Source organism: Chiloscyllium plagiosum, chromosome 18 (assembly GCF_004010195.1).
Source record: "Chiloscyllium plagiosum isolate BGI_BamShark_2017 chromosome 18, ASM401019v2, whole genome shotgun sequence".
Lineage (NCBI taxonomy): Eukaryota > Metazoa > Chordata > Chondrichthyes > Orectolobiformes > Hemiscylliidae > Chiloscyllium > Chiloscyllium plagiosum.
Genome location: NC_057727.1, coordinates 32,318,621 through 32,332,958, shown reverse-complemented (window position 1 = coordinate 32,332,958; position 14,338 = coordinate 32,318,621). Strand labels below are relative to the sequence as shown.

Sequence of the window (14,338 nt, the reverse complement as noted above, 5' to 3'; positions counted from 1 at the left end):
TTTTTCTCACTGAGATCTGGCAGTCTTATGGTTCATAAATTAATAATTAGTATGGAATTGTATTATATGCCATAAATTACTTGAATATTCCACATCATTGCCTAGCAGTTGTAGGTCATCCTATACTTCACTAACTGGTACAATTATTTAAGGAATCATTGGGAAACAGCAGGGTTTTGTTTCCTGTTTATCTATAGGTGATACAAAAGTGTGAGAAACTTTGTCATTAGATTCCAACACAGTAGCTATTGTGATGAACCTGAAATATGACCCAGTTTATGGAAGTAGGACTTAAAAAGTACTGGCATTGTTCCATATCTACAGTTGATAACCAGTTATTGTGTTGCATACAATACAAAAGACTCATTGTTTTTGGTGGGAGTTTTAGCAGGTTTGCTATTAAAGATTTATAGAATTGAAATATAATATGCCAACACTGAAATTAAGTGCACAGAGCCCATTTTATTTTCTGATTTGTAATGGTGCAAGCTTCTTGAGTATTATACTGGATGAACAGAAGCTTCCTCCAATTAATCATTGGGAAGACTGAAGGTATTGTTTTGGGTTTCTGCTCCAAATCCCTTTCCCTCGCTACTGGCTCTAATCCTCTTCCTAGCTGCAGTCTGTGCTTGAGCCAGTCAGTGTTTAACCTTGGTGTCATTTGTGACCTTGAGATTAGCCCTTCTGCATATATTTTCACCATCACTAAGACCACATATATCCACTTGTTTCACATCATTCAACTTCACCCCTGCCTCAGATCATCTCATAGAATCTCTACAATGTGGAAACAGGCTCTTTGGCCAACAAGTCCACAATGACCCTTGGAAGAGTAACCTTCCCAGACCCATTCCCCCTACCCTATTACTCTATATTTACCCCTGACAAGTGTACCTAACCTATACATCCCTGAACACTATGGGCAATTTAGTGTGGCCAATTCGTCTAACCTGCACATCTTTGGATTGTGGGAGGAAATTGAAGCACCTGAGGAAATCTCTGCAGACACTGGGAGAATGTGCAAACTCCACACAGTCGCTCGATGCTAGAATCGAACCCGGGTCCCTGGTGCTATGAGGCAGCAGTGCTTTGCTGACGTCTTCATCCATGTTATTGTTACCCACAAGACTTGACAATTTAAACACACTCGTAGTAGGTCTCCAACATATTACCCTCTTGTGAGCTTTAACTCATGGAAAACTGCCCAAAATGGTTTACTGACCTACAGTGGCACTCAATCAAGCTGTGACTTAATTAGAAAAATATTCTCCTTGTTTTCAAATTCTTCTGTGACTTTGCTGTCCCTATTATTATAATCTCTTTCAATCCCATAACTGTCCAAAATATCGATGCTCATCAAATTCAGGCCTCTTGAGCATCCTGATGTTAAATTTTTTCCACCTTTGCTTTCAGCTTGGATACTGAACTCTGGAAATTGCTACAATAAATTTGTCTATGTACCTCACAATCATTTTTGACACTCCTTTAAAAACTGTCTTTGACTAAGCCTTTGGTCCCTTGACCTAATATGTGGTTTGATGTTACATTATGTTTAATAATGCTTCTGTGAAGTGCCTTGGAATTAAAAAAAAAGACTTATTTACTTTGATTATTTGTCATTAATATTATATGTTGTTTTATAGCTGCATCATTCCAGGCAAGTGATCAGTTATCCTAATTCCATCTTGAACTTTGTAATTGATGGAATAATTTTCAAGGGACAAAGTTGAGGCACTCATCAGGGTGGTGCTTAGTTTTACCTATGCCCTTTTAGCTATGTTATTGTTGTAGCTGATGTCATTCAACTCCTAATTAGTAATAAGTACCAAGAATATTAGTGATGATAGACTAGGAGATTGTGGTGACATTTGAAAGTTGTGATAATTGGGGCTTGTTTACCTTGGTGAGGGTCTTTGTCAGGAGCTTTGGATGAATTCAAGATGGGTGGCTGGTTTGTAACCCACTAGAATATGCTTTTGGGGATAATAGAAACATTGATGAAAGTATCGGCAGCAGATGCCGAGGCAGGGGCAGAGATAAATCATGTTATGAGACGAAAGCTTTTAGACTTGGTGATGGAGAGGATATGGGATCAGAAGCTCAATTCAGAGTCAAGTGAAACACCAAAGTCTAGATTGACTTCAGACCAGGGCTAGGAATGGAGGTAGACTAGATGGTTGGGAAACAGGAGGGATGGAAGATACTGGCTTCAGTCTTTCAAGTCTTTAATTAGAGAAGGTGCTTGCTCAGCTAGCTATGGATGTCAGACTAGCAGCATTATATATCATGGGCAGAGGAGGGTTTTCTCTGAGCCAGATTCTGTCATGCTGTCCTTCAGGAGAATGGAAAAGGGAGAATCACATCAGCCTAGTTTTTTTAAAAAAATGAAGTACTTGTACACATTAATTAATTTGTGATTTTATCCTCAATGGATTATTATCAAAAGAGTGTTAGCATGACCAGGAAATATTGATCATGGACTTTCCCACAAAAAATGTCTCCTGCCACAGTACCACAATGGCTCTTATCAAAGCTGTGAATGAAATTTTATGTAACTGTGACAGAAGTAAATTATCTCCTCTTCTTTTTGACCTGTCTGTAGCCTTTGACCCATTGATCTCACCATCCTCTGGAACTCTTCACTGTTGTGTAACTGGGTGGGACTGCACTTGCAGTACAATGCCACTCTTCTTCTTAGACAGTTCCCCAGTACTATGATTTTTTTTACAATCTTTTAGATTCATAGAGGTTTTACAGCATGGAAAGAGGCCTTTCAGCTCATTGTGTCCCCAGTGGTTATCAAACATCCATCTACGCTAATCTCACTTTCCAACAATTGGCCCGTACTATTGTATGCTATACTGTTTCAAGTGCTCATCTGAATAGTTCTGAACTCTTGAGGGTTTCCACCTCTACCACCCTTTGATGCAGTGAGTTTCACCAGCCTCTGGGTGAAAAATGTTTCCTCAAACCCACTCTAAACTTCGTGGCTTTTAGCTTAAAACTGTTCTCTCTGGTTGTTGACCCTATGACTAATAGGAAACATTTCTCCCTACCTACCTCTCTATGACCTCCCTAACTTTCTGCACTTCAATTGGGTGGTTCCCCCACTTCAGTCTTCCCTGCCACAAGGAAAATAATCCCAACCTATCTAATCAGTCTTCATCGCTGAATTGCAGTATCCTGGTGAATGTTGTTTCCATCTCCCTGGTGCAATTACATTCTTACTATGGTGTGATGATCACGTTACTCCGGTTCTGGCTTGCCTAGGAATTATATACAGCTCTAATACAACCTCTTTAATCTTTTATTCAAATCCTTGACTAACAAAGGCAAGTATCCACAGCATCTGTGAACTCACTGATCATACCTCCAGTATTCAAGTCTAGATCATTAATGTCCACAACAAATAGCAAAGATCCAGCGCTGAATTTTGTGATACGACCAAAAGACACAGGCTTCCAGTCACAAAGATCATCTTTCAACCGTCACCCTCTACTTCCTGTCACTAAGTCCATTTTGGATTGAATTTGACAAATTGCCTTCGATCTCATGAGCTCTTAGCTTTTTAAGGTCTCACATGGCAGACAGGTTATCAAAAACTTTAATATTAAAGTCCATGTAGATTGCATCAACCACACTATCATCATATCCGTAAAAGAATCATATTTTTTCAATATGATCTCCCCCTTATAAAGCCATGTTGACCATTTTTGAATTGCCTCTCCAAGTGGTGGTAATTTCTGTCCCTCACAACTTTTTCCAATGGTTACCTTACCACAGATTTTAGATTCACTGGTGTCTAGTTTCCTGGTTTATTCTTACCAGCCTTATTGAATAATGGTACCTATTGTTGTGAGTCCTGAGGTGACTAAACAGTCCAATGCTAGATCTATGCACCCTGTTGCAGGTGGGGAATGTAGAGGAAGTTGGGAGTCCAATGCTTTTGCAGGCTCCTTCCATGGTTTGTGCATGACCTCCATCTGGGCCTATCTGAGGCACGTGTAATGGTTGGCATCTTCATGATGCTCCTCTTCCATTAGGCAGTTTTAGGCTACAGCTGCCTACCAGTTTGTGGAGATATTGCATTTTATCAGGCAGGTTTCATTGATGTACCTAAAGGGTTTCATCTGCCCTTTTGGTAATTGTTGTTTGGAGTAGCGAGCTTGGAAATCTTGATTCAGGCTGCCTGAAATGTGACCTACCCAACAGAACTGATTTGATTATAACCATTGCCTTGGTACTGGAGATGTTGGCCTGAGAGATGACATTGATATTAGATTGCCTATCCCGTCAGTGGATTTATAAGATTTTGCTGATATAACGATATTTTTCAAGGGATTTGCTGTACATTGGCCAAGTGTCTAAAGCATATGGCACTGTGGCTCTCAAGACCATGAACTTACTGTCAGGCTTGAGGGCTTTGTCATCAAACACTGTACTTCGCAGTTGGCCAAAGGATCTGCTGGCGCACTGGAGGATGGTGAGCTGTCTTCTTGAACTGTTGCAACCCATTTGATATGAGTGCACCAACAATGCAATTTCGAAGGAAGTTCCAGGATTTTGACCCAGAAACATTGAAGAAATTATTATATCTTTCCAAGTTAGGATGATGAGTGGCTTGGAGGGGAATTTGCAAGGGCTGTTCTTGTCCTTTTAGATGGAAGTGGCCGCAGGTTTGGAAGGTGCTAAGGAGACTTGGTGAGTTCCTGTAGTGCATCTTATAGATGATACTCACTGCTACTGAGCATTGGTGGTGGAGGGAATGAATGTTGTTGTGGGTGTGGTGCCACTCAAGTGGCTGTGTTGTCTTGGATGGTGTTAAGTTTCTTGTGTATTATTGAAGCTGCAAACATTGGGCAAATCATCCAGTTTTCACTGCTTGTATCCTTACGTACAAGAGACCCTTCATACACCATCCCTGATGCTCTTATATACATTAGCTCCCACTTAAGCAAGCCTTTGATTTCAATATTGGTAGTCATTTATTTCAAATCCATGGCTTTCTATCTCTATAAACTTCTCCAACTCTACAACCTTCCAAGATATCGATGGTCCTCCAATTCTGGCTTCTCAGTTTTGACTTTAAAATCTCTGATTTTAATCACTGTGTCACTGACAACCTTGAATTAGGCTGTGAAGGATCTAAACCCCACAATTCCTTTATTAAACCTCAGACCTCTCTTTCTCTCTTTCCTCCTTTTAAGACATGAGTGAACATTTAACTAAGTATTTGTGCATCTTTGTTGTGGTTCTATTCACCGAGCTGGGAATTTGTGTTGCAGACGTTTCGTCCCCCATCTAGGTGACATCCTCAGTGCTTAGGAGCCTCCTGTGAAGCGCTTCTGTGATGTTTCCTCCGGCATTTATAGTGGTTTGTCTCTGCCGCTTCTGGTTGTCAGTTCCAGCTGTCCGCTGCAGTCCAGCTGGAACTGACAACCGGAAGCAGCAGATTCAAACCACTACAAATGCTGGAGGAAAGTTCACAGAAGCGCTTCACAGGAGGCTCCTAAGCACTGAGGATGTCACCTAGACAGGGGACGAAACGTCTGCAACACAAATTCCCAGCTCGGCGAACAGAACCACAACAACGAGCACCCGAGCTACAAATCTTCTCACAAACTTATTTGTGCATCTGCCCCACTATCTCCTTTTGTGATCCAGTCTCAAATTTGTTTCAATAACTCTCCTGTAAAGTGCTGAGGGACATTTTACCTTGTTAGAGGGGCTATATAAATAAAGTAGTTCTTGTTGTCAAGACGGAGTTTGGAGTGAAAAATGGTGCAACTTTTTATGGCATAGATATGTGGAAAAGTTTAAGAAAATTATTGATCTATTGTTTCAAGAATTTATTAAACTTGGAAGGGGATGTGAACATTTGTCTTCTGTTTACTGGTCAGAGCTGATATGATGCATTAGTTATTGCCAATTAATTTGGGGCAGCATGTTGGCTCAGTGGTTAGCACTGCTGCCTCACAGCACCAGGGACCCGGGTACAATTCCCACCTCGGGCGACTGTCTGTGTGGAGTTTGCACATTCTCCCCGTGTCCGTGTGAGTTTCCTCCGGGTGCTCCGGTTTCCTCCCACCGTCCAAAGATGCGCTGGTCAGATGAATTGGCCATGCTGAATTGCCTATAGTGTTAGGTGCATTAGTCAGGTTTAAATATAGGGTACAGGAATGGGTCTGGGTGAATTATTCTTCAGAGGGTCGGTGTGGACTAGTTGGGCCAAAGGGACTGTTTCCATACTGTAGGGAATCTAATCTAATCAAAACTTGAGCAATCCATGACTTGGTACCTGACAGGGAGAAAGTGAGGACTGCAGATGCTGGAGATCAGAGCTGAAAATGGTGTTGCTGGAAAAGCGCAGCAGGTCAGGCAGCCTTCAAGGAGCAGGAGAATCGACGTTTCGGGCATAAGCCCTTCTTCAGGAATCAATGAAGAAGGGCTTATGCACAAAACATCGATTCTCCTGCTCCTTGGATGCTGCCTGACCTGCTGCGCTTTTCCAGCAACACATTTTTCAGCTTGGTACCTGACACCAGTGGAAGAACAATGAAGAAATGAATACTTTAAAATATTGGGAAAAGTTCATCAGAACCTAAAATAATAAGATAATTTTCAATCCTTTGCACCTTCCATTGTACATTTTGGAGTTTTCAGAAATATGAGCTGTCACTATGACTGCATGTGGTTCATTATGATGATAGTTGAATGGAATAGGCCTCTACCCATTGGACTTTAAAAGAATGAGAGATGGTCTTATTAAAATATTATAGGATCCTGAGGAAACTTGATAGCTGGATATCAAAAAGGTTCAGAAAATATTTCCAAGGATGTTGCCAGGGTTGGAGGGTTTGAGCTATAGGGAGAGGCTGAATAGGCTGGGGCTGTTTTCCCTGGAGCATCGCAGGTTGAGGAGGAAGTCATGAAGGCCACAGATAGGGTAAATAGGCAAGGTCATTTCCCTGGGTTGGGGGAATCCAGAGCTAGAGGGTATAGGTTTAGAGTGAGAGGGGAAAGATTTAAAAAGAACCTAAGGGACAACTTTTTCACGCAAAGGGTTGTGCATGTATTGAATGAGCTGCCAGAGGAAGTGATGGAGGCTGGTACAATTACAACATTTAAGAGGCATCTGAATGGGTATATCAATAGGAAGGGTTTAGAGGGACATGGACCAAGTGCTGGAAATAGGACTAGATTAATTTAGGATAAACAAGTTGGACTGAAGGGTCTGTTTCCGTGCTGTACATCTCTATGACTCTGTGTCTTCTTGTGGGGGAGGCATGAATTAGGGGACACAACTGAAGATTAAGAGGAAAAGGACCAAAATTAGAAAAGCTTTCTCTCAGAGGATTTTAATTCTCTCACCCAAAAAACAGTAAGATGTTAGCTCATTGAATTTATTCGAAATAAGTTATACTTTTAATAGGGCAAACACTCAGGGTTTATGGAAAGCAGACATGAAAATGGAATTAAGACCACAATCACATTAACCATGATCTTATTGACTAAGGGAGCAGGCCTAAGGCTGAATAGCTTGCCCTTGCTCTAAATCTTAAGTCCAAGATTCCTGCATGCTAATAGAACATAAAGCAAATTAACTGGACAATTGAAACAGATTTTCTAATGTTCTGGAAAGCACATTTGAACCATAATATATGGTGCTTTTCTTATGATTAAAAATGTCACCGTCGAGATCTTTCTGAAAGTGACTGGCAGAACTGCTGTACTTAAAGGTTGATTGATGCCTCGAATCAGCATAAATGCTATAGTTGGCTACTTCCAAACACTTACACGGCACATCAACTTCTGCTCTATCAGAATTTAAATTTTCACAAAAAAGTGGTATGATAGTTTGAACTGTCAATATTTCATAACGTTTGGTTGCCAGTACCTGTATTAATGGACTGAATTACCACAGTAAGTGAATGCAGAACGCTAAAATCCGACTGAACAGATGCTTTCTAATTGAAAGCACACAGTTGATGGAAAGTCTGGGTTGATGCTCATCGCTTGCATCTGTGTTAAAAAAAATCCTATAATTGCAGTCACTTAATTCGAATGAAAGTTACATGTTTCATGGTAGCTTTTGCATGGACACCGCTTTCCTTTCAACTAATTTAGTACAGACTTTATTTTATTCAGTGCAACTGACCACCAACCTGAAGGTTCTCCTCAATTTTTAGGAATGTAATTTCCTTGTTACCTGAATGTTAATTGAGGTGGGGGTGTGTGGAATTTATTTGCGTTGTGTACCAGACTTTTCAACTGCGTCCTTTATGTTTTACATTGCAAAGCAGCTATTTGACAATTTAAAAATATTTTTCCATATTGTTTCCATCTTTAGTTGAGCAATATCTTATGTGACTGAAACATTTCTCCATCTTATTTACTTATTTCCTACCTTCAGTTGATTACAATTATTGTCACCTTTCACCTTTCAAGATGGTGTATGTACATTTTATGTACATGGTTCCAGATAGAATTGGGCATCCCATTGTGAGATATTGTGAGATTAAATGTGATGAAACATTGCTGCTCAGAATGTTAGAATTTGTATTTCCATTGAGACAGGATCAGGACTGATTATAAATCTTCGAGGAGAAAGTGAGGACTGCAGATGCTGGAGATCAGAGCTGAAAATGTGTTACTGGAAAAGCGCAGCAGGTCAGGCAGCATCCAAGGAGCAGGAGAATCGACGTTTCGGGCAACGTCGATTCTCCTGTTCCTTGGATGCTGCCTGACCTGCTGCGTTTTCCAGCAACACATTTTCAGCTCAGGACTGAATATAGTTTTTTTTCCTGGGTGCTCCTTTTGAGATTCTCTTGAGTGTTATGTTTTGATCTTCATGGGTCATTTTTAATTCTCACTATATTTTTTTATGACCTGATATAGTCATGTAATTACAATGCCTTTTGTGTATGTGTTGACACATGGAGCCTTTAGACTTTTGGAAACAGAATTAGAAGAATTCATTAACTACTTTTATCATCACTACTGCATTAAACTTAGTCAGAAGTTGCATGACACCAGGTTATTGTCCAACAGAATTATTTGAAATCATAAGTTTTAGGAGCACTGCTCCTTCATCAAGTAAAGTGATTTCATCTGACAAAGGAGCAGCTCTTCAAAAGCTTGATATTTCAAATAAACCTGTTGGACTATAACCTGGTGTTGTGTGACTTCTGACTTTGTCCATTCTGGTCCAGCACCGGCACCTCCAAATCCTGGTTACCATTAAAGTTAAAGCTACCACACGCAAGGAAAATATTAATTTCCTGGACACATTAATCAAATTTGCCCAAATAACAGGCATAAATTCACAATTTTTCTTTCTAATAACTGATACACTTCTATACTTAAAAAGAAATCACTCTAAACACACTGGCAGACTAGAAAATTTACAGGTAATGCATTTTCATCGCATATGCACAAAACTGGAAAATTTTAACAAGTCACTAGCCTTTTTTACTATTTCTCAAATCTCAATCTCAGGTTCTCATTACAGTTTTCCTCATATAGCAGCTTCTGCATGTGTCTACCTGTAACCTAAAAATTTCACTTAAATTTGTGAAGGATACAGTGATTTAAGATTTTCCTGGCTTCAAGTTGGCAGAGTATTCTGTTCTTGAAAGGCTTGACAGTTGCACTACTCTCCCTCCCACCTCACACCCTGCACAACCTTTGGTAAAAGGCAGAGCTTCGACAAAGGCACCTCTGGTACCAGCTGCAGACTCCATCACTGCCACCATGTATTTCGTGAACTGCTTGCTGATCTAATCACAGGCTGATTTCTCTTCTGTCCTTGTTATTAGTGAACCTATTATCAACAAACTCAGGAGAAAAACAGCCTCAGGCTGGAGGAGCAACTCCTCACTGGTTGAGACTGTTGATTTGATTGTGTTCCTGTTGCTTTAACTGCTAAATGTTGAAAGAGATGGAGTGTTAATCAAATTAGATTCTGGACTGGACATGGAGTATAGCTAGCATGGACCCCAGTGAAGAGATCTATAGAAAACTGTATTTCAATGGTTAAAGAACCAAGTTTAATCATATTCTGATGGGGCAAATATAACTTCAACAAATTCAGTCATCTCAAAACATTTTGTAATTATGAAGATCCAGCTCTTGGAATAGACATTTTTGTAACAAACTGAATCAAACTTGCTGGCACATCCATGAACACAGTGCAGTGTTCACGTTAAATTATAGAATGCTCCAATGCTGTAACTTTTTTGTAGGTCTCACAGTAAACTTTTCTTTTATCTTACAGGATAATACTAGAACATTATCTGGCTTCCGATATGAAGGTAAGACTGTTCATAACTAAAGTTCAATTTATTATAAGGCAACTTCTCTCAAAAATTCCTTTTTTATTTAAATTATCTTTTGTTTTAGGCAATTGTATTGCCCTTGGTGTTTGCTACTTTTGGGCTATTGTTCTATAATTAGCATGCTATTTAATTGAGTCTTAATTCTCTCTTTGACCAATGACCATTCGTAAGTTGTTCAACTAGGGCTTAGAGAGGAGATCAGAGACTGCAATTCTAGCCTACGTCCCCACCCGCTCATCTGTCTGATACAGGGGCATTGTGTCCAATTGTGACACTCTATCACTGTTGGATTTGAAATCAGCTAAGTCAGCACAGCCTTCAACATTTTTGAAGATTTGTTAAATCTTAAAAATTAAAGCTTGAAAGTGAACGTTGGTTGTTGGAATTGTAATGACACCGAAACGTCGATTCTCCTGCTCCTTGGATGCTGCCTGACCTGCTGCGCTTTTTCAGCAACACATTTTCAGCCCATTGTAATGACGTGACCAAACAAAACAGTGAATGTGCTTAAGAAAATCAGAGAATGTTTTAAAATTACTCACCCAATCTGATGTTTACAAAGAATGCTACTGTGCAAAGTACTGATCAAGTTGATGTGATTTATTTTGCAGGTTTACATTGAGCATGTTTTGGTTATACCAATGTCCATACTTAATATGATTTGGCTAAAGGCTTATATCAGAATTAGTCATTGTTTTGGTTTGCTTTTTCCATTGATATTTATTTAAGCTTTTTAAAATTATGGCTTGATATTTGAAAGTAGAAACATATGTGCACTTTTCAGCATTTCCATTATTGTAGCACTAATATCAGAATTGTTGGAAATGGCATATTTTCACAAGTATTTTTAAATATAGTTTTAATTTTCAAGTGAGCAATAAAGTTTCATTGAAATATGTTCACCACCTGCATGCTCTAGCTTTTCAGCAATTTTTTTTTTCTAAAGCAATGCTCAACTGCAATAACTTAACTTTCCCTATATTTATAATGGCTTTATACACTTAGGGGATGAGTATTTTTAATTCTTTCATGAATGTGACATCACTGGCAAGACCAGCATATGTTACCCATCCTGGGTTTCCCCTGTGGAGGTGAGGTTGAGTTGCTTTCTTGAGCGCTAGCAGTTTAACTGACAGGAGTACACCCAGTGTTGTAACATAGCTCCACGATTTTGACCCAAAAGCAGTAAAAGCATGATAATATAGTTTAAAGATTGTTCTGCCTGTGAGTTGAAGAGTAACTTGCAGGTTATGTTCCTATGCATGCACAGTTTTTCTTATTGCCTAAGCTTCATGATTTTAAACAGCCCTACAAAATCTCAGTCTTCTGTGCTCCAAGCTGAATAGCACAGCTTTCCCAGTCTGCAATGTTCTGGCTTTAAAAGGGCCTTCAATTGTCATTGTCACAGGTTGATCCTTTTCCCCTTGCTTGAACATAGATGCAACGCTTGTGATTCTCCGGTTCTCCAGCATCATCCTGTATCCACCAAGGATTACATCAGTGTAATTTCTGCCCTCACTTGGATTTGAGTGACTTATCTATTAATCTTAATGTCCCTTTTTCATTTATTTTGACTTGATCCAGCATCCCAGCAATCACCTCTTGAGCTTTAAGAAAGTCCTTAGCAAACATTGATATAAAGCACTAATTTATTAACTTCTGTCTCCAACAATAGGTCTCCTTTCTTTTGGTTCCTAATCAGCCCACTTGTCAAAAGAGGTAGCCCCCATAGCCCTCAACATTAACATCGATCTATTATTGGGCTTATTGTAGCAGTGGTCCACAATGGCAGATTACTTGTTCAAGAAAAAGGTTGAGGTATTCAACTACTTCTAAATCATGTAGTCCTTCCGGTAGGTCATGTTGTTATGTGTGTTCCTTCAAGCCCAAAGTGACCGAGTGTAAAGTAGGTAGCTACAATTCTGATCTTTCGAGAAAAAGCCTTGTTGAGTGTAAACAATGAAATTTATTATATTACTGCAACTATTTTCAGAATACACAAATAGGACCTGCATTATTATTGAGACTGTTAAGAGCACATTAGCCCCAGGTCCATCTCCTCCAAACCCCTCCTTTATTCTGACCAACTCGCTGTTATGCCAGAGAGTGGATGCTACTTACTGTGCTCAGTCAAGTATTGACCCTTTCAGATCCGTATGCAGTATAGTATCATCCAAAAATATATTAAAGCTGACCAAAAGTTAAATTTAGATATCTTCATTGAGCACGTTCTCAAGTGGAGTCATTTATTGGCCAATTATGTGCACAGAAAGAGTGATGAGGGACATTTGGGACCAGTGCTACCCCTGTTGATCAGTATGTGGCATGACATTAGCAGTAACAAGGGAAGAATAAAAGCATGCTTACCATGTAACTTTAAAGTCTGTGCCATTTATAGCACTGTTAGTTGCAAATAAAAACTGACTATAAAGCCCATGAAAGCAGCATAGGATGTACAGATAGGTTATAGCCACAGGGTTTGTCCTGTTTCCTATTAAACTCTACATGATACAGGAATATTCACACTGAGTTTAACTAAAACCACACCTTGCAAAGGAGCAATTAATTTCCCTCTTCCATTAAGTGAGTTTTTTAATACTTTGTAATTTATTACCCTAGATCCCTGACATTATAGTAGTTGAGTACAGTATTGCATTGATGCGAAGATTTGTGGAAAAAGAATTCCCAGAAGCGTTCTAACCTTTAGTTACATGATATAAAACAGAAATTATGCTAAATAGAAATTACAAGCCGGAGGTTTCCTTCATGCTGACTGATAATCGAGATCGCTTTGAGGGGAGTTGTATTTAGTTATGTTCAGCTGTTCCAAGTTGGACTTAAGACATCTGTTTCCATGGTGACCTGCTGCTCCACATCTACATAAGGCAAACAGGTCTTATTTAAACCATGTTTAGCAAAGGGTATTAATTTAAAACTTTATTTCTAATTACTAAAATATTCATCAACTGTTGGTGTTTTTATATTAAAGTTACACCATAAAGTAACGAGAGCCCAGTGTTGTTGGTGAATACTGCAGATGAATTATTTGGCAACATTTCACAAATTTTCTCCTTCCCCTTCGCCCTCCTCACGCACTCAAAAATAAACCTCTTATCACTTCTTACTGAATATGTTTGTGTCTAGAATCCTACATGAGAGTTCTTAAGGAGACAATGAAGAAAGATTGGATAGGGTAGGGCTTTTTTCTTTTGAACACAGGAAACTGAGAGGAGATCTACTTGAAGTGTATAAAATTTCAGGAGTGAAGGTACAGCAGATAGGAACACTCAACTTCTTTTGGTTGAGAGATCCATGACTAGGGGATGGAGATTTAAGAGAAGAGGCAGAAAGATTAGATGAAATTTGAGGGGGAGTATTTTCCCCCAGATATGGGATCGGGGTGCTTGGATTCAAGAACTCATTGCTGAAAGAGTGTAGCTGCAGATATCCCCATAATATTTAAAACGTATTTGAAAAACTAGAGATTGCAGGGATCATGAGCTAAAAGGTTGTGTTAGACTGGATGCCTCATTGCTCACTGAATCATTATATCCCTGCTATAATGATTCCATGAAAATTATAAATGATAAGAATTGAAATGTGCATTATGTTGATTATTCACCTAATTATAAATGCTAATAAGCCAATTGTTCGAATCAACTCTTATTCTTTTTGTGTTTTGTGTTGTAAAATCAATTATCTACTTCATTTGGTGGGCGGCACGGTGGCACAGTGGTTAGCACTGCTGCCTCACAACGCCGGAGACCCGGGTTCGATTCCCGCCTTAGGCGACTGACTGTGTAGAGTTTGCACGTTCTCCCCGTGTCTGCGTGGGTTTCCTCCGGGTGCTCCGGTTTCCTCCCACAGTCACAAAGATGTGCAGGTCAGGTGAATTGGCCATGCTAAATTGCCCGTAGTGTTAGGTAAGGGGTAAATGTAGGGGTATGGGTGGGTTGCGCTTCGGCGGGGCGGTGTGGACTTGTTGGGCCGAAGGGCCTGTT

At 39.7% G+C, this 14,338-nt stretch overlaps 1 protein-coding gene across 2 annotated transcripts in view; it reads left to right on the top strand.

Moving 5' to 3' along the window:
* il17rd (interleukin 17 receptor D) overlaps positions 1 to 14,338 on the top strand; it is a 104,882-nt gene that overhangs the window by 37,909 nt on the left and 52,635 nt on the right. For both annotated transcript variants that reach the window (XM_043708114.1, XM_043708113.1), the window contains exon 2: positions 10,277 to 10,313. In XM_043708114.1, the coding sequence (XP_043564049.1) occupies positions 10,277 to 10,313 (37 nt within the window). The remainder of the gene's footprint in view (positions 1 to 10,276; positions 10,314 to 14,338) is intronic.